General features: G+C 47.1%; 1 protein-coding gene across 10 annotated transcripts in view; it reads right to left on the bottom strand.

Moving 5' to 3' along the window:
- The window catches only part of mycbp2 (MYC binding protein 2), an 86,506-nt gene that overhangs the window by 23,421 nt on the left and 42,420 nt on the right, over positions 1-20,665 (bottom strand). For 4 of the 10 annotated variants that reach the window (XM_036540129.1, XM_036540131.1, XM_036540134.1 and 1 more), the window contains 29 exons: positions 20,092-20,226; positions 19,610-19,693; positions 19,395-19,491; positions 18,280-18,472; positions 17,584-17,858; positions 16,789-17,010; positions 16,026-16,217; positions 14,788-14,994; positions 14,338-14,475; positions 14,068-14,246; positions 13,458-13,600; positions 13,040-13,140; positions 12,645-12,863; positions 12,108-12,330; positions 11,581-11,699; positions 10,823-10,910; positions 10,418-10,467; positions 10,107-10,279; positions 9,880-10,024; positions 9,388-9,594; positions 8,752-8,807; positions 8,537-8,652; positions 7,977-8,074; positions 7,222-7,338; positions 6,141-6,281; positions 4,159-4,233; positions 2,866-3,090; positions 1,160-1,292; positions 720-845 (listed from right to left, as the gene is read on the bottom strand). In XM_036540129.1, coding sequence (XP_036396022.1) covers positions 720-845; positions 1,160-1,292; positions 2,866-3,090; positions 4,159-4,233; positions 6,141-6,281; positions 7,222-7,338; positions 7,977-8,074; positions 8,537-8,652; positions 8,752-8,807; positions 9,388-9,594; positions 9,880-10,024; positions 10,107-10,279; positions 10,418-10,467; positions 10,823-10,910; positions 11,581-11,699; positions 12,108-12,330; positions 12,645-12,863; positions 13,040-13,140; positions 13,458-13,600; positions 14,068-14,246; positions 14,338-14,475; positions 14,788-14,994; positions 16,026-16,217; positions 16,789-17,010; positions 17,584-17,858; positions 18,280-18,472; positions 19,395-19,491; positions 19,610-19,693; positions 20,092-20,226 — 4,277 coding nt within the window. The remainder of the gene's footprint in view (positions 1-719; positions 846-1,159; positions 1,293-2,865; positions 3,091-4,158; positions 4,234-6,140; positions 6,282-7,221; positions 7,339-7,976; positions 8,075-8,536; positions 8,653-8,751; positions 8,808-9,387; positions 9,595-9,879; positions 10,025-10,106; positions 10,280-10,417; positions 10,468-10,822; positions 10,911-11,580; positions 11,700-12,107; positions 12,331-12,644; positions 12,864-13,039; positions 13,141-13,457; positions 13,601-14,067; positions 14,247-14,337; positions 14,476-14,787; positions 14,995-16,025; positions 16,218-16,788; positions 17,011-17,583; positions 17,859-18,279; positions 18,473-19,394; positions 19,492-19,609; positions 19,694-20,091; positions 20,227-20,665) is intronic. The other 6 variants (XM_036540130.1, XM_036540137.1, XM_036540135.1 and 3 more) reach the window with 4 other exon arrangements.

Below are 20,665 nucleotides of genomic sequence, written 5' to 3'. Positions count from 1 at the left end.
ACAAATTAAAGCAATTAACGATGACAGGAAACAAGTTATGGTGTAACTGTGCTTTTCCAAATGAGAAGCTGTAGTATGAAGCTGGAGGTAACGTGACAGAATAGATCCAGAAAGCCCAGATAAGCAGGGGAAATGGGGTTTGGTAATGAAATCACAGGAACAGTTAGGTGTGAGACTGGGGTGGCAAGCAGTACAGGGAGATGGGTGCAGAGAAGTCACAGACGAGTGAAGAGAGGTGACGAGCTTTGGTGCTTGTGCATATCATAATCTTATGCTGAAACATATCTCACTCATACTTTCCAGACCCAACATCAAAGAGGGACAGCCTTGATTTAAAGAAAATACTGAATTGGACACAATTCTAACTGCCAGGTCAAAAGAGATAAGAAGCTGTACCCAATTAGTCATTCAGATAGCACTGAGCAGCTCACAGCTATCCAGTGACAGTGTTGCCAATGCAAACATCAGTGCTGCAAGGAGTGCTACACCTGACACACAGCAGAAACCCGTCTTCAGGGTTAGCACTGTAACGCTAGTTGTATTTTTAGCGATTTCTAATATCGCCTGGTTGCGGTGCTATCATATCAACCACAAGGGCAACTGAAAGGGAAATGTCTGAGCATCAGGTGGCGGGTGGGGTTTTTTTTTTTTTTTTTTTTACCTGCAGGACAGGAGAGCATAGCGTGGCGAGGCCATGCGCGAGCCTGTGCCCCTCTCACCTTTGTTGTTGGAGATTCCGTAGTCGAATCCCTGCGCGCCGCTGCCCCCTGTGGCCCGGTTGAAGGCCTGCACGGAAAACGGGCTCGGTGGGGGAGTGTGCGCTCCGTGCTCCAGAATTGCTTGCTCTGTTGGGAGAGACGGCTTGACCAGTTTACTCCAACCATCACCCTCAGGTGTACTTCACTTACGTAAAGCTTACTACACTTCGGTCAAAAAACTCTCAGTGAAGGAGTTGGTACCAAATCTACATTTGCACGACACACCATCACCTGAGATGCAGAGCAATAGTGAAGTAATAATAGTAAAATGGCAGAACATGTACAAATGCCAATTTGACAATATGGTCATCAAATCTAGACCAGGGGAAAATGGAAAAAGCTATTTCTTGACTTGTTAGGTCACAGTCTATCCCCAACAGGCAGAGGGACGTGAGTCTCACCTTCCTCGTGCCGCAGGTACTGGTTCCCCCCTCTGTCCCGGGCCAGGGACCACGCTTCGCCCTCGTCACTCTCACAGAACTCCACTACGCTGTTCTTATCCAGCTGCACCCACGTCCCCTCCGCATTGGTCACCTGACACATAAACAGTGCTCTTTATCCCCACACAGACCACTCCACACAGGGCTCTGGGCTTCTAGCTGCCATTACGGCAATGTAACAGGAGGCCATCAAGACCAACGTGATTCACTTTGATAAGAGAGACAATAACCTAAATTACACTTAAGGGTGCTCTAGTCCATTAGATTACTCACTGATCTTTTTAAATACACATACGATTAATACGATTATTATTAAAGGCGTTTGTATCACAAAACCCAGTTTTTTTTTTCTTCATAAACAAAGCATTACAGCAACATTAACCATAGACAAACATGGTTAAACAAATTACAATACTGTGCATGTTTGCAAGAGGATTTTAATAGTGCATAAACGAATACTGTAACAAATCATGTTTGGTTTGTAAATGTCGTCACCAAGTTAGTGACTGTAGGAAAGGTACTGGTGAGGTTTTAGTGTAGGTACTGCAGAGAGACGGCCAGTGATTCGAAGAGAACAGCATGACACACCACATCCTCCCATGAAAGGATTTTCAGGAAGTGCCACATTTTAGCTCTTCCAGGTCAAGCCATGGTGAGCATTAAAATGCGCACAAGGAAAAATAAAAGCTAAAGTTGGGGAGGGGGAAAAAGATTTATAACTTGCTTATGGCTCCAGCATTTTATAGTTACGTGGCAAAAAGTCTAAAAATGTCACTCTTTTCATTGTTCTTTTGAAAGGATCCTTAAGGGCTCGAGTTAAGTGTTAGCCAGAGAACAATGTGCTGTTGCCTAGGTGATGCTCAGCTGTCTCAGTTATACAGAGATTCGCATCACTGCAAATGGGGTCATTCGTGTGAAATCAACTTGACTTCAGCATGACCCACTCAGATAGTCTCCAAAGTGGGCACCTAAATCTCTGTTGATGAGGGAACCAGTGACTGAGTGCAAATGTACAGTTGTAAAAAGTACATTTGTTTGAATTTGAAAGATTATGAATTATCTAAATGTGAATCAGAAACAAACCAGAAAAATAGAATAATGAAGAAAAATGTGCCCACTACCAAAGATACTTGACAGGATCATGGCAAAGGCCTCAGTGATTTCACATGGAATTATTCAATACTGTCCTCTTTCTTGGAATGTATTTAATTTGTTTATGAGATGCTGTTTAAACACAGGATGAAAGCATGATGACTTTCAAAAAATCGTTTTCGAAGTTGTTCACCTGTTCACCATAGTACAATATAATTGTTTTGTGTCATTTCCAAAATGATAGTATAATGCCACAAGCTGCTGGTATGGGAGGTGTACCAGCTACACTGCTTACATCCAGAGAGAGAAAGGGCAAAATGCTGTAGCCATGGTTGCTGGTTATAGATAGAACCCCAAACAGGCAGGAAATGACAAAGCAGGCACCCACAACCAGAGGCATTCACCACATACAACCCTTTGCCAAAAGGACAAAAACAAACGTATTTCAAAGTCATTCAAGAAGGGAGAAACTCATGTTACTGTGATTTCTGTGTTAGCGAAAAGAGCAAAGAAATCTGGCAACTATGAAGTGATGGTTTATTTGTAGCCACAAGAACACATTTTGGGGTCCATACCTCGCCTATCGCCTTGACTGTGTTGCCCAGAACTAACATTCCAATGGGGATACCCCTAAGGTTTGGGCAGCTTCTGATGTTGTGACCCGAGGGTCCCGTCTTCACTACCTTATAAACGCCTGGTCCGCCACCCAGGCCCGCCCTGTCCTGCTCACGCATGGGGGCCTCGAGGGAGGGGCGGCCACTGACCTCCTTAAAATACTCATCCGAGTGCGTTCTGGCCTCCTGTAAGAGCCAAAGGACAGGGGGTTAGTCTCTGGACAACGGCCGGAAGGTCAGGCCAGGCTTACACACACCTCCTGAGCTCGCTGTGTAGCCGACACCAACGGGCCACTCATGTGCCAGGGAGCCGCTGGTTCGACTCCAAGACTGAACTTGCTCTTAGTCTTGGGGTGTGTCATTTTACTAACACTGACACTCAATCATCTGAATGAGGCTATAAAATCTGTCTGACACCACACTACAGTCACGTGTGAACACAGGTGTCAAAACTACCACACTGAGTACAATATTAATATAAAGACACTGAATATAGAGAAGTGTCAGGAACACAAATAACAGATCATAGCTAGGGAAGACTATTTTGCTTAGTTTTTGCTTTTAAATTGTTAAGTATGTTTATTTATGTAGTATTTATTATTTTGTGGTTAGAAGGTGTCCCTAATGCAGATGCATGTAGTGAGGCCCTGTGGAAATGATGCAGCTGAACAGAGAGATGGCAGTGCAGTACAGTAATCTACTTCCAAGCAGTATAGGCTGGTGAGAGGCATGCTGAGGCACACCGGCGGAGCATCTCCCCTTTCATACAGGACAGACTAACATGCCTCACACAGTCCTACACTCTACCACAAATCAACATGCAACACAAACCCACAGGAACTCAACAGAAATTACTTATCCGTATGGGATTAGCTTAAAAATGTCAGTGTATACAATTTAACAACTTTAATTTCAACTGACGCGTTTTTATAGAATTTCTGGGACAATAGATCCCTTTCGTATTTAGGGAGATGGAAGCTGGCAGGGGGGGACGTACAAGATTGCATTCTTTAGAAATGTTTTCCCACATTGAATTCTTTAAAAATGTTTTCCCATGTCAATGACAAAACAAAAATCAAAACAGGAACATGCACACAATGCACTTCTTTGTGATCATTAGCTTCCTGGTGATTCAGGCAAGGACTGGAACCTCACACAAAAAGTCAGAGCATAACAAAATAGAAAAAAAGACCGATAAAAAGACAAAAAAAGCAAGCAGCAAAGGCACGACCATCCCTCCTGCTAAAAACTCACCTGGGGACACAAAGTTAAGGACGTCCAAGACAAAAAGTTGGTATCACTGACTCCTTGGCTAGCATTAAAGACATTCTGAGCAACAAATTTGGACAGAGTCAAGTACCGGCAAGGGATTAATGAAAAGAAAAGAAAAAGCTGTCTTTTTTTGGAAGCAGGGATTTTTCTGTTCGTAACTGCTTTGTCAATTAGTGTGACAATGACAGGACTGGCTGAGCACGTTATAACAACACTACCACATAGAGTGAGGCCAAAAGGTGCCAGAAGGGTCTCGGCACTCAATACGGCTTGGAAAACTCCTGGGTGTGAATTACTCGCTGTGCAAAACAAGCACTACTGATTATGTCTGAACATAACGTTCCCATTATAGCCAGCCACGGATATACAAGGACATATTTAGGAAGATAGAGCTCAATTATTGAGAAGGAAGTGACAGACGTTCAGAGTAACATAATTTACCGAATATATGAGAAGGGTAAGGAAAAAGCATACAGGTTGAAAGAAAAGCCATCTTCCAAAAAAGATGTAGTGTGTCATGCTGTTCAGAGATACCTTACATGAAAGCCACTTAGTTCTACTCCAGCCCAATGCACCCTGGGAAATCTGTTGCAACTAATGCACAGTTCCCAAATAAAGCAGTGCTAGATGACTATTTGTTTCATGGCAGAAAGTCAGCCCAGAAAGGTGGTTTAGACTTCTTGTTTTTTTTGGTATTTTTGCAGCTTTGGTCAAATATGTAAAATTTGATGTGTTCTGCATGTCAAATGCATGACCAAGCATCTCAAACCACATCCTGTAAGCACAGAATGTAACTGTCCTCCAATAAGAAGCAAATAGCACTTATACCAAGCCAGAGTTTTTCAATACAGTGAACAGAGAAATGCTAAACCCTGCCAAAAAATCTGTTTTCTTCCACATATTGTAGCTCTCTGATCGAGAATCAACTAACACTAAAACAGAAGACCTCTTTTGACTGATGTACAGGTACAATGTACAGGTTGTTAATTTTGACAAAAATTGTTTGAAGAGCTTGACAACTAAATGAAATTTAATTACTGCTAAGCAATACATGACACTTACCAATCGTTACAATAGTAAGTGACTTGCAAGCCATTGCAAGCCTCAATCTTTAAAAGGAATTTATATTTCTCCATTCACTCTACTAAAAGGCTCTGGGTGGTAGGCAGGCAAATTTGTGTCATCAGGTTGTGTGGGCTTACATGGACACTGTCTGGCATGCTTGTCAGGTAGACATCATGAGACATGAGACATCAAAGTTTAATTCTGACCACACTTCTCATTATAATCAGAGTGCCAGTCCTTGATTGGTTAAGGAGCTTTTCAAGTTTTACGTGCCAAGGAACAAAAGACATCACCAAGTAGAAGCTCTTTCTCAGATGCTGAGGTGCCTGAATTTTTCAAGCAATAGTGAGAAGCAATGAGAACAAATATGTTCACAGCACAGCTGCAAGTCATTGCACCACACTGAAATGTCCAATCTAGTACCTCTCTTTTTCCTGTATTCCTGCATTGGGGAAACTAACCATACTGTTCAACTGATCAGATGCTCTCAGGACGCATGTTTACACCGATGCATGGAGGTGGAAAAAAATGAGGAGAACTGTCTTTTTTTCCCCTCTCAAAAGCGTATGAATTGAGACATGCACCCACCCTTATGCTGTCATTTCTGCTTCTGTGAGGAGGAAAGCGCTCCTGTTGAAAATACTGTTAAGCCAGATGCATTGAGCAAGAACAGACTTCTATTCCTAGCGGTTCTTGCTGCTACCGGACCTGCTTTTTGGACACTTGAGATGGGAAGCGATTAGGCGCAGCACGGTGCAATACGGAGCCACTCTTTCAGCTTTTGCCACAGGATCTCCCATTGAGTTTCACTGACGTACAGAAGAGACGTTCTCCCCTCCCCCCCCCAATGAGCAGCATAGGGGCCCCTGCTATTTCTACCGAGGGAGGCCTTTACTTACGTCATCAGGGACCAGAAGGCTTCTGCCCAGATGCTGGTTAAAAGAGAGGCACCAGGCTTCAGTGTAGCCATTCATGTTAGGGACATACTTCTTCACTGTCTCATCATTGAGTCTGAGCCACACACCATCATCATTGTGGATCTATGGGGGAAACAAGCGACAGAGCACAGCCATGCCCTCCTGTAACTGCTGACAGGCCTTGGCAAGGGCCCTCGAGGCTGCGGCGGGGGGGCTGAGGAGTGCAGGACTGCACTCTGGAACACTGAGCTAGCTAATGGCGGCGGGGCCGGGAGATGGCCCGGCCCTGTTATTGGTTCGTGCTGGCTGATGTCACTCTCTTAGCTGAGGAGAGCCCTCTGTGTACCGAGTGAAGGTACACCCAAAGCCTCCTGTATTACTGGTATAGACATAATCCCATCAATATATACATTATCAAAAGTGCCAATAACTGCACGTCAATTTAGTAGTCACTACACAGAAATATTCAGGGCACAACTGCATTAATATTGAAAGTGTCTGTGACTGTAATTCTTCTATGCTAACTATTTAATAAATAATTAATGAATATAAATAATTAGGACCCAACTGTATCAATATTGCAAGTGGCAGAGGTGATTCCTGATTACGGCTACGGATATGACATTTAAGATTTCAGGAGGAATACTTGTGACTACTGTCAGAGACAACGGGGAATGCCAAATAGTGTCCTTCTGTTATAACTAAGAGTGAACTGACTCAAGCTTCATCTCCACATGCCAGTACTTCAGACAACATCAATTTTCTTTTTCTTTTCCCACTGCAGCCTCAAAGTTCCTTGCTTATGTATGAAGCAAAACAAAGAAGAAATGCTTTGGAATAAAAAAAAAAAAAAAAAAGATACAAATGTAAGCTTAAAAGAGTAGCAGGAATCATTGTAACAAAAGCTTGAATGTACAGTTTGGCTTACTTATTGAAAGTCACGCACATCAATACTTGCGGTAGAGAGTTCAGTGATTACAGTGAAAAGGAGAATAAAGAAAGAGGTCACAGTGGCGACAATCCACAGGTGCAACAGGAGTTCCCCTGGCCTGGAGCAGGTTACCTCGTCAATGAAAGTGACGGTCCCATTGACTTGCACTATGCCTATCTGTTCGCTCTGCAGGGAGGGGTGACTGCGCACGCGCAGCCCTGCGCTGTCCTTGGCCACAAACCTGCGGACCTGAGAGAAGCAGAGGGGGAGACGGGGGGGGGGGGGGAGACAGTGAGACAAAAGAGACCAGAAGGACAGGACAGAAAAGAGAGCGCCGCAGCAGGAGGGGAGCCATGCGCGGGAAAGCGGGAGCGAACGGACAAAGCGCAGGCCACGTTCCCTTTCCGAACCAGACCCGGCACGCCTGCTGGAACGGGAGGCTTGGAGCGGTTCTACTGACGGCCGACGCGTTCCGGGTCCAGAAGGGAAAAGCTCTGAGAGACAGCTACAGGATTGCTGCTTGTTTCCCCATGCGCTTGGTGTCAAACTGTCTCCTGGGCTGACCGAATCATCCCCCTTCGCACATGCTGTGAGCAACTATTTCGACTTGAAACTCAATGGTCACCTTAGCAAATAAATGTAGCATTTCCACCACGCCCGACACGCCCGCATCGGATACGGAAGACCGCAAACAGACACAAGTGGTCTGTGGTTGTGTCCGATGACGCTATTTCTGTCAAGTGTGAGAAACACTGTGGGAGAAAGCCTGCCTCTTCTTTACAGAGACGCGTACGCCCATGACCAGGGACAAATGGAAAGCAGCCTATGCTGACAGACAGGTAAACTATGCACGATCCAGGGCTACATGTTTCGGGGTGGACGCTCACCTTGCTTGGCTGAGGCTCGGCCTTGGGTTTGATCATCTGTGTGCCCGGAGGGATCATGCCCTTGGGCGGGTCTTTCACCTCCACTTCCAGACCTGCATCTGCAGAAGATATACATATGTGTTTGCTGAATACATCTGCTCCTTGTGTTCCCTCAGAGCAATGCGGTCACACTGACGACCTGGTTCACACTGCTGTGACCCAAAAATCTAAATCCAGAGCACTCCATTTAGCCACTATATCCTCAGTGACCCCTTCAACCACAGCAGAGGGTATAGAGCCTCTTTCTAAAAGTACCACAGGTGCTAGGTTTTCTGGGGAGCTGCCATGCAGATTATATTACATTACATCATTGTCATTTAGCAGACACTTGTACCCAGAGCAACTTACATAGGCAATTACATGTTATCCACTTTTGCAAAAGGATATTTACTAAGGAAATTCTTAAGTAAGTACCTTGCCCAAGAGTACAACAGCAGCGCGCCACTGGGGAATTGAACCAGCAACCTTTTGGTTGCAAGCCCCTCTACAGAGCAAAGAATGTCAAGGTCTGTGACAGTTACCGATTTCAATGCCGTCTATGGTGACGTGAATGGTGTACAGCCCCACGGCGCCAGGGGTCCAGTTGGCGCTGTAGGTGCCATCTGTGTTGGCCCGGATCAGCATGTTCTCGCTGGGCCTGTGAAGGACAGAGTGGGTCAGAGCCACAGAAACTCCAACACTTCAGAGCAAGAGAATGGAAGGACAGAGGACCCCTAAAGAAACACGCCTGCCTTACCTCTTTGGAGTTGGGGATGCGAAGCGGAGCTCTTCAAAGGAGTAATTTTCATAGGCCTGCAAAAGCACGTCAGAAGCTTAAAGGCTGTTCCACATTCATGGCCAGCCTCTCAGCGCGGTAAACACGAGGGGAAATAGCTCTTCGACAGAAATAGAAAATGTCAGACAACAGGAAACCCACTTTCCAGATTACACACTTCACTTCACTCACCCACAGCAGAATGGTGCACTGTGGGGCTTTCACAATGCAACTTTCTACATATGCAACATGATCTCAGCTTTCATTTCAGCTGCAACTTTATGATTTGGGCAGCAGGGTTTTCAGAACTGTACTCGTGTTTGGGAATGTTCAATTCCATTTTTTAACAAAAGCCTGCATATCAATCAACACTCAAACAAACCTTAGGGAAAGACACTATATACAACCAGTTTGATAGATTTTATACATTTTTTTTAAATCTATTTTAGTTCTGTCCTTGCTGAACCAAAAGCTCCATCACTGGAACTCCTTCGGTACAACTTCAACAGCAAATGATAACTCCAGAGACAAATGGTCTGTAGGTCTCGCAAATGGCCACCGCTCATCAGTGTACCAGGTCCTGCTCTGAGGTATGAGTGTCACAGAGAGAACACCCACCTTCATCATTGTGATGGCGATGTAGCGTGCCTCCTTCACGATCATTGGCTCATAGGTGGCCTCCAGTTTGGGCGTGGGCAGCCCTCCGAAGGTGAGGTCGGTTCCAGAGGTGGAGGAGGAGGAGCTTCCTGGCAAGCGCTGGAGCTTCCTGATGCTGTCCTGCTGCAGGGACTTCTTCTGAGAGACGGGCACGGCTTTCACCTCCACCTGCACACAGGGGGGTTCAGATAGGGCCTACGCGCAGACATGTACACACACACAACCTCACACAAACCCAGACGTGCACGCACGCACACGCACGCATTTGCACAGACACAAATAGGCTCAGAGCCACGGACTTGCACCAGCTAGCAGAGGTGTCTGAAATTTCTAAACAGCTGATTGTCTGCAAAATGAAGCAAACAGCCGCACTCTGGAACTAGCTGGGCCGTGATGTTTTAGGAGAACTGAACAGAGAAAAGCACAGAGTGCTGCTGTACACAGATCTCTGACCTTCATGTTGGGGACGTGGACCACGTCTCCGTACTGGTCTTTGGTCTGCACCACCACGGTGGTGGGCCAGCCACAGCGGATGTCGTCCTTGTTGAGGATCAGCGAGGTCTTCTGCGGGTCGGCGTAGGAGTCGGGCTGCAGCCACCTGCAAGAGGGCATGCCGAACGGTGAGCCGGTCTGACAGGGCCAGCGGAACAGCGTGGACTATGGGGGGAGCACTTTCTTACCTGGCCAGCCGGCCCCCGCTGGAGTTCTGCACACAGGTGATGAAGTCCTCCAGGAAGGAGTGCTCGTTGCTCTGCAGGTGGAGGGGCAGGTTGCCCTCCAGGGCCTCCAGGATGGTGGGGGAATGTGACAGAGCCAGCCCCTTCCCCAGGATGCCTGCATGGGCCTTGCACACCTGAAACAAGGACCCACCTCAGCAGGAGTCAAACTGTGCCCTCCCCTGATCCCACTGCTACAAACCATTCTGAACAACAAAATAATATTCCAATATCCATACAATATGACTCTCAAGTAATATCTCACAGCAACCTACCTGAAGAGACGCCTCTTCAAGAATCTCGAGGTCTTCTTCCAGCTCATTTCCTGTAATTAAATTGAAAGAGCAAAATAATGAACAATGAATGAATAAATAATCAGTGAAATAAATGCAACAATAAACAGTGCAACACTGCAAAATGGTATTACTGTACAACACCAAAACAAGCTATATGCTAAACTAAACAGTAAGGTTTACTGCAAGCTCAATGTGGGGGTATTACTACTGTATCAGACTACAACAGAGTATATGCTCGATTGTATGGTTTACTGCAGGCTATGTGTGTGGGTATTACTACTGCACAACACTACAGCAAGGTATACGCTAAACCCTACAGATTATTGCTGCAAAGAAAAAGACGCTGCATGCAGTACAGTGTTGTAGAGAGGAGCACTTCCTCACCTATAGGCAGAGCCAGGTCTTTCTTCATGAGGGCAGCGGCACACACACTCCCCAGGTATGCCAACTCCTTCTCCAGCTGGATAATGCCCTGGAAGAACAATGCATCACGTACAGGACTGCTTAACTGCATCTCAGCCAAAGATAGGATACTTCATTAATCCAAAAAGGAAATTGCTTAAGCGGAACCAAAACAAGCAGGCCTGATCCAGATGTAAGCCTGACCCAGTAACCCCAGAAACAATAATGTATGTTCATAATTAAATCAACACGAGAAATGTGTTTAACATTGAAAGCTACACCTATTTATACAGAATGTTATCATGACTGTGTCTATGGGAACACTTACTTTGAAACTACTGACCTACATTTTCTTTAATATTTTCACATATATCAGCATACTACTTTTCAGAATTTTTTAAAAATTTAAACAAGGGTTCCCTGTATATGCCCATATAGAATTTTGCAATGTTGCTGTAGAATGTAGACTATTGCTGTAAACTGTAGATTTTAAACATATCCTTTGATTCAACAGAAAAGAATATATTTAGAAAAGTAAAAAATACTATTAATACAATTTAATGTTGATGAGAAAATTCAATTTGCAAAGTATGTGAATGATCTTCCAACATATCCTCTTAAAGCAACAATACAGAAAACTGGCACCGTTTCTGAAATGAAGTCACAACTCAAATACAGGTCCTCGAGTTTATGTAAGCATTCATTTCATCAGACTGAAAGAGTAAAAATGTCCTTCTTACTTCATCTGGTCCTGGATTGAATTCATAACCCACAGCAACACATTTGAATCCATAAAAGCACGCCTTCTCATCTTTCACATAATCAGAGGCAGTTTCCAAGGAGAAAAGGGCTTCGTTTCCTGAAACGAAATACCGGACGCAACTGTGAACGGGCAGCATTGATAAATATAGCTGCAAATATGTACTACTTCTACAATTGCTAAGATGTGCTTGCCAGCATACCTGCAGGCATAATTTTATGTAGCTGAAAATGTTCAATATCTCAAGACAATTTCTAAAACTGTATGCACCCCCAAAATATTTCATCACATCATTTAAATATTCTAGCTATATAGCTGCACTGATATACATGTGCCCTGAGGATCATTTAAGGTTCTAATATGATCAAACTGTACTGTATCACCACTACCCAAACAGCCCAATGACTTTCTGCATGCACACTCTCATTTTAAGTGAAAAGCAACCTGCTAATTAAAGAGACACACTAATAAACTCAATGGCCACTCAGTTCACGCCGCATTCGTTACCTGGCAGCACCAGCACGGAGGTGGGCCAGCCGCTGGAGGTGGAGAACTTCTTGAGCTCGGTCCAGGCGTTGATGGTCTCGTGGGCCAGGGGCTTGGAGCCCGAGGCGGGGAAGTGCGCGGAGCGGCTAGGGATGAGCAGCCGCAGGGCGTCCTCGGGCTGAGCCGTGCCGCACTGCGGGTCGAACTCCACCGTCATCCAGCGCACGCAGTCCGGGAAGGACACCTGAGGAGGGTGTGCAGGGGCGTGTTAAAAACCCGCAAACACAAGTACGAGACAGACAGACTTACTCTTCCGGTAAAGCCAGCGCTCACATGCGATCCTTAAGGTCTTCAGCATGCAAGAAAATTAAATCTACACTGACCGTTTTTCAAAATACACATGGGTTAAATTTAGGACCCCAGAAAGTAGCCTAAGTAACCCTCTAACTTTATATTATAGGGAAACTATTCATCCAACCCAAATACCAGTTAACTCTGAGGTCCTGAAGTGCTTTGGTACCGCTGACGAATGATGAGTGGGTGATGTGTGTTGTTTACCTTGTACTGGGTGACACCAGCCTGCTTGTACGGGTGGTCACTCTCGATAACGGCGTAGTGGCTGGAGGTGGTGCAAGCAGACAGACCCTGCTCCGGCTGGTTGCCTGTGGTGCTGTCTGTGGATTGGTTGGGGTTGAAAGCGGGCGGTGCGTATTTCTGGTTCAGGGCGGAGACAGCGGGGAGCAGTTCCTGCACTAGGCCAAAGACCTCAACTGCCGCCTGCATGGAAAACACAGCCCACATCAGTCACACACATTGCAAAAGATAATTTGAGAGATTATTCATGTTATTCATATTAATATTAACTTGATTAGCAGATAACCCCATCCCAGGCGAACTAACAGCTTTAGAGAATATTTAGAGAAAACCTGAAAGATGCTCCCGGCATTTCTCACCTTAGGAACCGAAGCTGCCACCGGACCAATGTAGGCCAGTATGAGGGGAAGCAACATGGAGAAAAGGCTGGAAGAACTCAGCAGTTCTGGAATGTCTTCAGCTGGAGGCAAAAGCAGAGACTTTCGCATGAGAACAAAATACCAGACTCTTTTTACGTCACACTGAAATTGCCATCCGCAGACATTCTTGAACCCAGAATTCCAGCAAGTGAACCCCTTAGCTCTAGATTATAACAAGTGGCAATAACTCTTTAGCCGGACCAGGAAAGGTCAAGACCGAGGAAAACAACATCTCAGTATGACTTAACGGTCCAAAGACATCTAAAAGGGATGTTAAACACATTAAACACGAGAAAATGTCCACAATATTTACAGATGGGTTTTAGATCTTTAGTGTGAAAGTGAGAGAGCTTCTCACCGTCCACTGCGAAGGCTCTGTGCAGCAGGTCTTTGGCTGCCCTGACCACCGCGCTGACCACGGAGAGCGCGCGGCTGCAGTTCTTGTCCTCCTCGTTGGCTTTGCTGAGAAGCTGGGACTGCAGATCCCCATCATACTCACTCCTGCAACAGCACAAGCTACTTTATTGATATTACTATTACTACACATCTAATATGCACTCCCCGTCACCCACGGCAGCAGCTCTTTCAATTATACCGTTACAAAATGGACCTCATCTTTCATGGACCCTTCAAACACTGCACGAGTAACTGTACGTGTAATTAGGCATAAGTACAGGGAATGGAAAACACCTAAAATAGAAATGCACTGAAGCTAGTTATTCCTGTCTTATGAGGTGAGTGAGAAGAAGATTGATTGTTCATATGGTTCAGTGGATCAGTGTCAGGTTTCCAGCAGGAGCCACCTGCAGGATGTGATTACAAAGGGGGGAAATCACTGACTGTAATCTGTGCACTCAGAACACGGAAACAGAACAGTCTGAACACCCTGCCTGCTGCACTTCAGCCTGGCTCCTGCAAGATCAAATAACTAGGGGGGGTCTGGAGCAATGGATTGTCTGACTTATCACCTGTAGTAGAGGATCTGTGGGATCTGGCCGCGGGTCTGGTTGGTCCCGTTGCTGCTCAGGCTGCAGGTGCTGAAGGTGAAGGTCACCCCGTCGGAACACTGCACCGTGGTCATGCCCCCGTCCCCGTTGGCCGTGCGGCTGCCGTAGTTGCGCAGGCGGACGGCGTACTTGACATTCTCCTTAGAGACACACGGGGGGGTTGGTCAGACAACGCGAGGGGTAAGAGAATCAGGGTAGCAGGAGCCGGTAGAAAGTGGAGGAGTTAGGTACCTTCAAAGGCACGGCTTTGTCCAGCCGGATCTCGGCAATGTCGCTGGGGGAGTCGTCCGTGCTATAGGTGCCCTTCACCAGCTCCAGTGATGTCCATCTGTGAGAGTGGGTCGAGTCCCCGGGATGCTCCGTCTGGGCCTGGCCAACAGCAGAGGAGAGGAGTTAGAGAACACCTCACAAAGGGGGTCAACTGGGCTAAAATACACTCATACTCCATCTGAGATGGTTTTAAAGGCTAACCATTTTATTTTCCAGTATTTCCACTGAGATGAGCCTGTTCAACCCAGGTATGCACTTGCACCAGAGTTACAAAAGTTCAAAAATTCAGGTCAAGAGTACAGAGATGAAATCAGTAGTCTACAGTCCACTAAGACAAAATCAGGGGTGAGGTATAGGTTCACAGCGCAGTGCGGTGCTTTTTATGAGTGAGCGGAAAGGAAACGCTCTTACATCGTCAGCGAGCACCTCCAGCTCATACTCGTGAATGCCCCCGCCACCGTACACGCAGAAGCCCACCAGCACCACGCCCGGCTTGTCCACGGTGAAGCAGATGGCGTCGGGCGAGCCGTTGCCCGTGTTCCAGCTGCGACCCTGGCTGGTCTTGGTGAAGCGGTTTGGGGTGGACTTCACCGAGTGGAGGGAGTTCAGTCCGTCCACCTGAAGAGAGGACAACAGCACAGTGAAAGGACAATGGGTCATCAGCATAATTTACTGCTTCCAGTACACGTGGTTTCCAACAGGTGGCGCATGTGATCCAAACAGCTATCAAGGGAGTGAAGCAAGCAATTATTTCTTCAGAAAAAGGATCACGACCAACAATTACATCCAGCCGTGCATAACACAAAATTAACATGAAAAGAAGCTGAGATGTCCCATTTTCATGGTTCAGCACAGAACCTCATCAATTCACATTCAATTCAATATCAACAGTATCAATTTTAGCAGATTTGTTATTGTCGGACAGAAATATCCACAATAGAATAGTGGAAATGGGTTACTCATCTCCCCATTTATAAAGTCTTTGTGGTCATAAAGATTAATACAGGATATGCAGCTGCTAAAAAGAATAACCATTTTCCCCCAGAATGAGACAGGAAAAAACCGTGCCGGATGGTTGCCGTGACAACCACCAGGCAGCTATTACCAGAGGGGTGGGGTCGAGGGGCCACTGCGGAGGTATGAATGGGACAGGATGACACCACTACAGAGGCACCTGCTCCAATGACTCAACTTCCTCCAACAAAGCCCTGGCTGGGGGCCGCAGAGGATGTGCATTTGATTTACAGCCAGTGTGCTGAGGTTGCTAAGCTGGACAGAGGGATCGAGTCTGGGCTTCAGAGCAGGTCTTAACGGTCTTAATGTTTTATTGTTCTACATTCTATTGTGCTGGAATTCTCTATGGATAAGAGCATCTGCTAAATGATTGTAATGTAATGACAATGACAAGAGTAATATAAAAACAACAAATAGGCCTTTATAAATTCTGTTCATTTTCACAACATTAACTGTCAACACATATAACTTGAAGTGCTTTTAACCCTTGAAAGACTGCCATCTGTGACATCACCGTCAGACCTCAGCCCTTCCAGGAAGTGGAAGAGATCAGCGGACTAGTCAGATAGGGGGTGGTGAAGTGTTTGTTTGCAGGTGAGTGAAACTGAAGTCGGCGGAGAGTGCTTTGACGGTACCTCAGAGCCCAGCGCCGAGGCGGTCAGCTCGCTTACGATGCTGGCCAGGAGGCCGCAGGTGTTGGACACCAGGTGCGGAGAGAAAAGCTCCACCTCCTTCCTCAGGCTCTTCCTCACGGGCAGCACCACGATCACCAGCATCTTCTCCAGAACCTCCCGGAAACTCGTCATGCCCATCAGGTTCTCCTCCGTCTGCCAATGAGAACAAACATGTGAGCGGCTGCCGACTGCGCTCAGCGCTGACCCCTGCAGGGAGAGCAGTGCAGTGTCACGACTCACTAAAAAACACAGCACTGCTACAGTCCAGTCATTAGTGCCCGACGGCCCTTGAGTTAATTGGAGAATCCGAGTTAATTTGAATTTCCTTGGCTGAAGTTCAAAATTTTCACCAAGGCAAGCATTCACATTTTCTTGGCTGAAGCTGAATATTTTCACCAAAGCAAGCCGTTTTCTGTGTAATTTCTGAACTCAAAACAAAGTTTTCAGTAATGCAAGGGGACTGACATCATATATTTTTACTTCTGTGAAAAGATGCCACCCATTTGATTGCTGATACATAAAAACCCCATAACAGCTTGAAACAGCTAGGAAACAGCTTACAACCTTGGCAAGCTCTGTCAACCATTTAAACAGCGTCTGCTCTCAGCAACAAACTCCCTAGAGCTTTTCTAAGGCTTCCTCGACGTACCCATGAATCTGTCCGCTTAAAACAATTCTCTCCGAGAAATGTCCGCAGCCGCGGTCTGCGGTCGCAGGCACTCACGTGGCTAAGCTTCTCCATGTGAGCCACCAGCAGGGGGAAGCGGTGAGCGAGCGCCGAGTCGTTCTCCGTGCTGACCTGCTTGACCAGCGAGCGCAGGAGCACCTCGCCGTCGTAGGCGATGGGCAGGATGGAGGTGAGCTTGACCGAGGTGTTGCACAGCGCCGACATGACCGCCGCCAGGAGGCGGCTGCTGGACGTGCGGAAGTTAGCCTCCTGGATGTCCTGCAAGATAACAGGGGACACCTGTTGACACCACTCCTCTCAGTGCAACCACACAGTGCCGTTGTATTAGCTTTGCTGCCTGACCACCACTCCACATGATTTAAACACAACACCCTACCACTGTGGAAACTAGCCACAATGCTACATTAACAACATATAAAATGGTCTGTTGTCTAAAACCATTTTGTCAGTCTAGGGTTACCTGAGATGTCTCGAGGGGGCCCAGGGGATAAAGTGTGTAATGGCAATTTTCAGTCATCCCATTTTTTTAATCATTCAATTATGAAGTTTTAAGAACAAATGTAAACAAGACATCACTTTTATTATACTGCTATACATTACACTGCTATACTTGACATGATGGCATAATGACATGAAGCTACTGAATTTGGAAGAAAAATGTACAAAAACATAAGAATGAACTTAAATCCTTTTTTTGGGCAATCTTTTCAATGACTTAAAGGATACAGGGATTGACCACCTTTCCAGCATGATAACATTCTGGGAATTCTGGGAGACGTCACAGGCTAAGGGGGCCCTGAGAGGTGTGTGTGGAGCGGGACGCTGGCCCACCTGGTCCAGGCAGTTGAGCAGGTCGCAGAGGCAGGCCCACTGCAGGGCGGGCGTGGGGTAGAAGGAGTGGAAGCAGGCGGTGAAGGTGTTGTGGCACTCCTGCAGCACGGCCTCCAGCAGGGTCAGCGGCTGGCTCAGGTAGCCCTGAGGGTCGTTGTCCAGCTTGGTCAGGCAGTTGTCCATGCCCTCGGACAGGACCTTCTTCAGCAGGCTCCGCGTCTTCCCCACGCACTCCGCCAGCTTGCTGGACTCGTCCACCACTGCCTTGGAGCTGGCTGCGGGAGACACACACACAAACACACACCACTCAGCTTCTATCACCAACTACAGTGGGAACAGCCTGCAGCAGTTCTAGTGACATAGGACACAGGAACAAACATTTGCTTGTTTTTCCAAGTAAAAAGAACCCGTAATACACACAGGAATGTGGCACGACAAGGCTGTATCTGCACTTCACTTACATAACACAAAATATCTTTCTATTCAATTCTAAAACCTACCAAAGCTAACTCCAAATATCCAATTTCTATTTCTGAAAACCGATGTATGATTGCTATTTTTGAACATGACCCAGGAAGAAGAGTCCTGAAACTAACAGACAGAAGGAGTGGACACTGCATGTACGCCGAGAATGTTCACACAGGGGAAAGAAGCTGAGGCGGGTGTAAAGAGGGCGTGGCCGCGGGGCCGGCGCACCTGAGATGGGGAAGATCTCGCAGATGTAGACGCGCAGCAGCCGCAGGCAGCAGGTGCCCACGAAGCGCAGGCGCTCCAGGTCCAGCAGCGTGGCCGTGTACTGGAAGCCCTTCAGGCCCCGCAGCTCCTCCACCCCCAGCACCAGCGTGGTCCAGCTCCAGTGCAGGATACTCAGCAGGGACTCGAAACACTCCTGCCGGGGACAGAGGGGACACGCTCAGGCCCGGCTCTCACAGCTTACCACTGACTCCTCCCTCACCTGATGACTCTCTCCAGGGGACAGAGGGGACACGCTCAGGCCCGGCTCACTCATCTTACCACTGACTCCTCCCCCGCCCGATGACTCTACAGGAGACAAAGGGGATTGTCTCCAGGAGACAGAGAGGACACACTCAACCCTAACCCCTCCCCCACCTCTATTTCTCTCTTCAGTGGACTCAGGGGACATGCTCAACCCTAACTCCTCCCCCCACCTCTTTGACTCTCACCAGTTGACCCAGGGGACACGCTCAGGCCTAACCTCTCCCCTGCTCTATGACCCTATCTCCTGCCCTGTTCAGTCCCATACCCAGACACCTCTCTATTGCCCTCGGGGCTGTTCTGTCCTGCTGATTCTCAGTCTGAGCAACTTTCCTATGAGCGTATCACTTGAGACAGAGGAGACTGAAACTAGAAACAACCATCAGGGATTATTAAGCACTCTGGCTTCATTTAAAGGCCAGCTGTAAAATGATCACTAGCACACTTGCATGTCGTGTGTGATGAAGACACTCAATTGCATATTCCATTGGACTGGCACTTCAGGACAAGTGCCAGCCTAAAGGAACCATTTTGAGACAGATTCCTGCTCGAGTGAGTGTCGTTAGCCTCCTACGTTCCAACAGCGGATTCCCTTGCAGTGGCTGTTACCTCAAATGGCACCTCTGACTTTAATTTCCATGCTCAGCTCATTCCCCCCCCTCTGAAAAATCCATATAAAAATGTTGACAAGGCTATTTTTTTTCTTCCAGAACAGAGAAGTGCCTGGGGCATTCCAGGTGGATGTCTATCAGAATTGCTGTTGGACTGCAGCGGTGGGGACACGCTCTGCTCAGCTGGGGTATGCGGGCACGCACCACGGAGACGGTCCGGGCGAAGGAGCGCTTCAGGATGTGAACAGGCTCGCTGCTCTGCTGCTTCCCTTTGGCGGCGTTGCCATCGTTCGATGGAAGCCTATGGAGGGGGGAGAGGGACAGATCCAATCCAGATCAGAGCGTTTACAGGGAAATAGAACGCTGTGGCAATGGCTATGCGGCTGCTGTATGAAAAGTACGCGACGATAACCACTTACCTGTACAGCAGCTGTGGTATCTGACCCGCATTCACATCAGTGCCGTTGTTGGACTTCTTGGAGCTCTTAAACTGGAAGACCACACTGCAAACAGCGAGCAAGACATTTACATTACATCACATTGTCATGTGGCAGACACTCTTATCCAGACCAGCTTACACAGCTTACAACTTTACATGTTATCTATTTATACAGCCGGATATTTACTGAGGCAGTTGTGGGTTAAGTACCTTGCCCAAGGATATAGCAGCAGTGCCCAAGCAGGGAACTGAACCTGCAACCTTTCAGTTAAGAGCCCTGCTCCTTACCACTACATCATACTGCCGTGCCAAATTTAATACAAATGTCAATTTGACATCACTTAACGCTCTTAGAAGAAACACAAGGAGAAGAATATGAAACATGAGAGGAAGAGGAAAGGTTCTGTAATGTCTGCTAAGAGAGAGCAGTATGATGTGTCCTCGTGGTGACGCTGTAGGTACCTGTCATCAGTGGTGATGGTGGCCTGCCCGTGAGAGCCGCAGTCGCTGCTGGGCCCCGAGACGCGCGCCCACGCCACATACCACCAGCCCAGCTGCAGCAGCACCGGCTCATCAAACATCATGGCATATTTCTCCCTGTGCAGAGAGGAGAGCACGATCACAGCCTGCTCTCACACACACACACACACACACAGAACCGATACTCAGGAGAGCTCACACACACACAACCGATACTCAGGAGAGCTCACACACACACAACCGATACTCAGGAGAGCTCACACACACACACAACCGATACTCAGGAGAGCTCACACACACTTGTTCACACATAACCGACACTCAGCAATGCTCAGGCGTGCGCATGCACACACACACACACACACACACACACACACACTCCAGAGAGCACAGGCTCATAAACACACACTATACGACACCCCAGAGAACACTGTCACAAACACATTCTCACTAACACAAAGGTGCATATTGTAAGAATAGATTATGATATATGATATATATCTATTACAATGTAGTTATTTGCCTGGCACTGCCCTATATTCTGAAGGAACCGACC

The sequence above is a fragment of the Megalops cyprinoides genome, chromosome 11 (assembly GCF_013368585.1).
Source record: "Megalops cyprinoides isolate fMegCyp1 chromosome 11, fMegCyp1.pri, whole genome shotgun sequence".
Taxonomy (NCBI): Eukaryota; Metazoa; Chordata; class Actinopteri; order Elopiformes; family Megalopidae; genus Megalops; species Megalops cyprinoides.
Note: the sequence above shows the minus strand (reverse complement) of the source record. Positions and strands in the feature narration are given on the sequence as shown.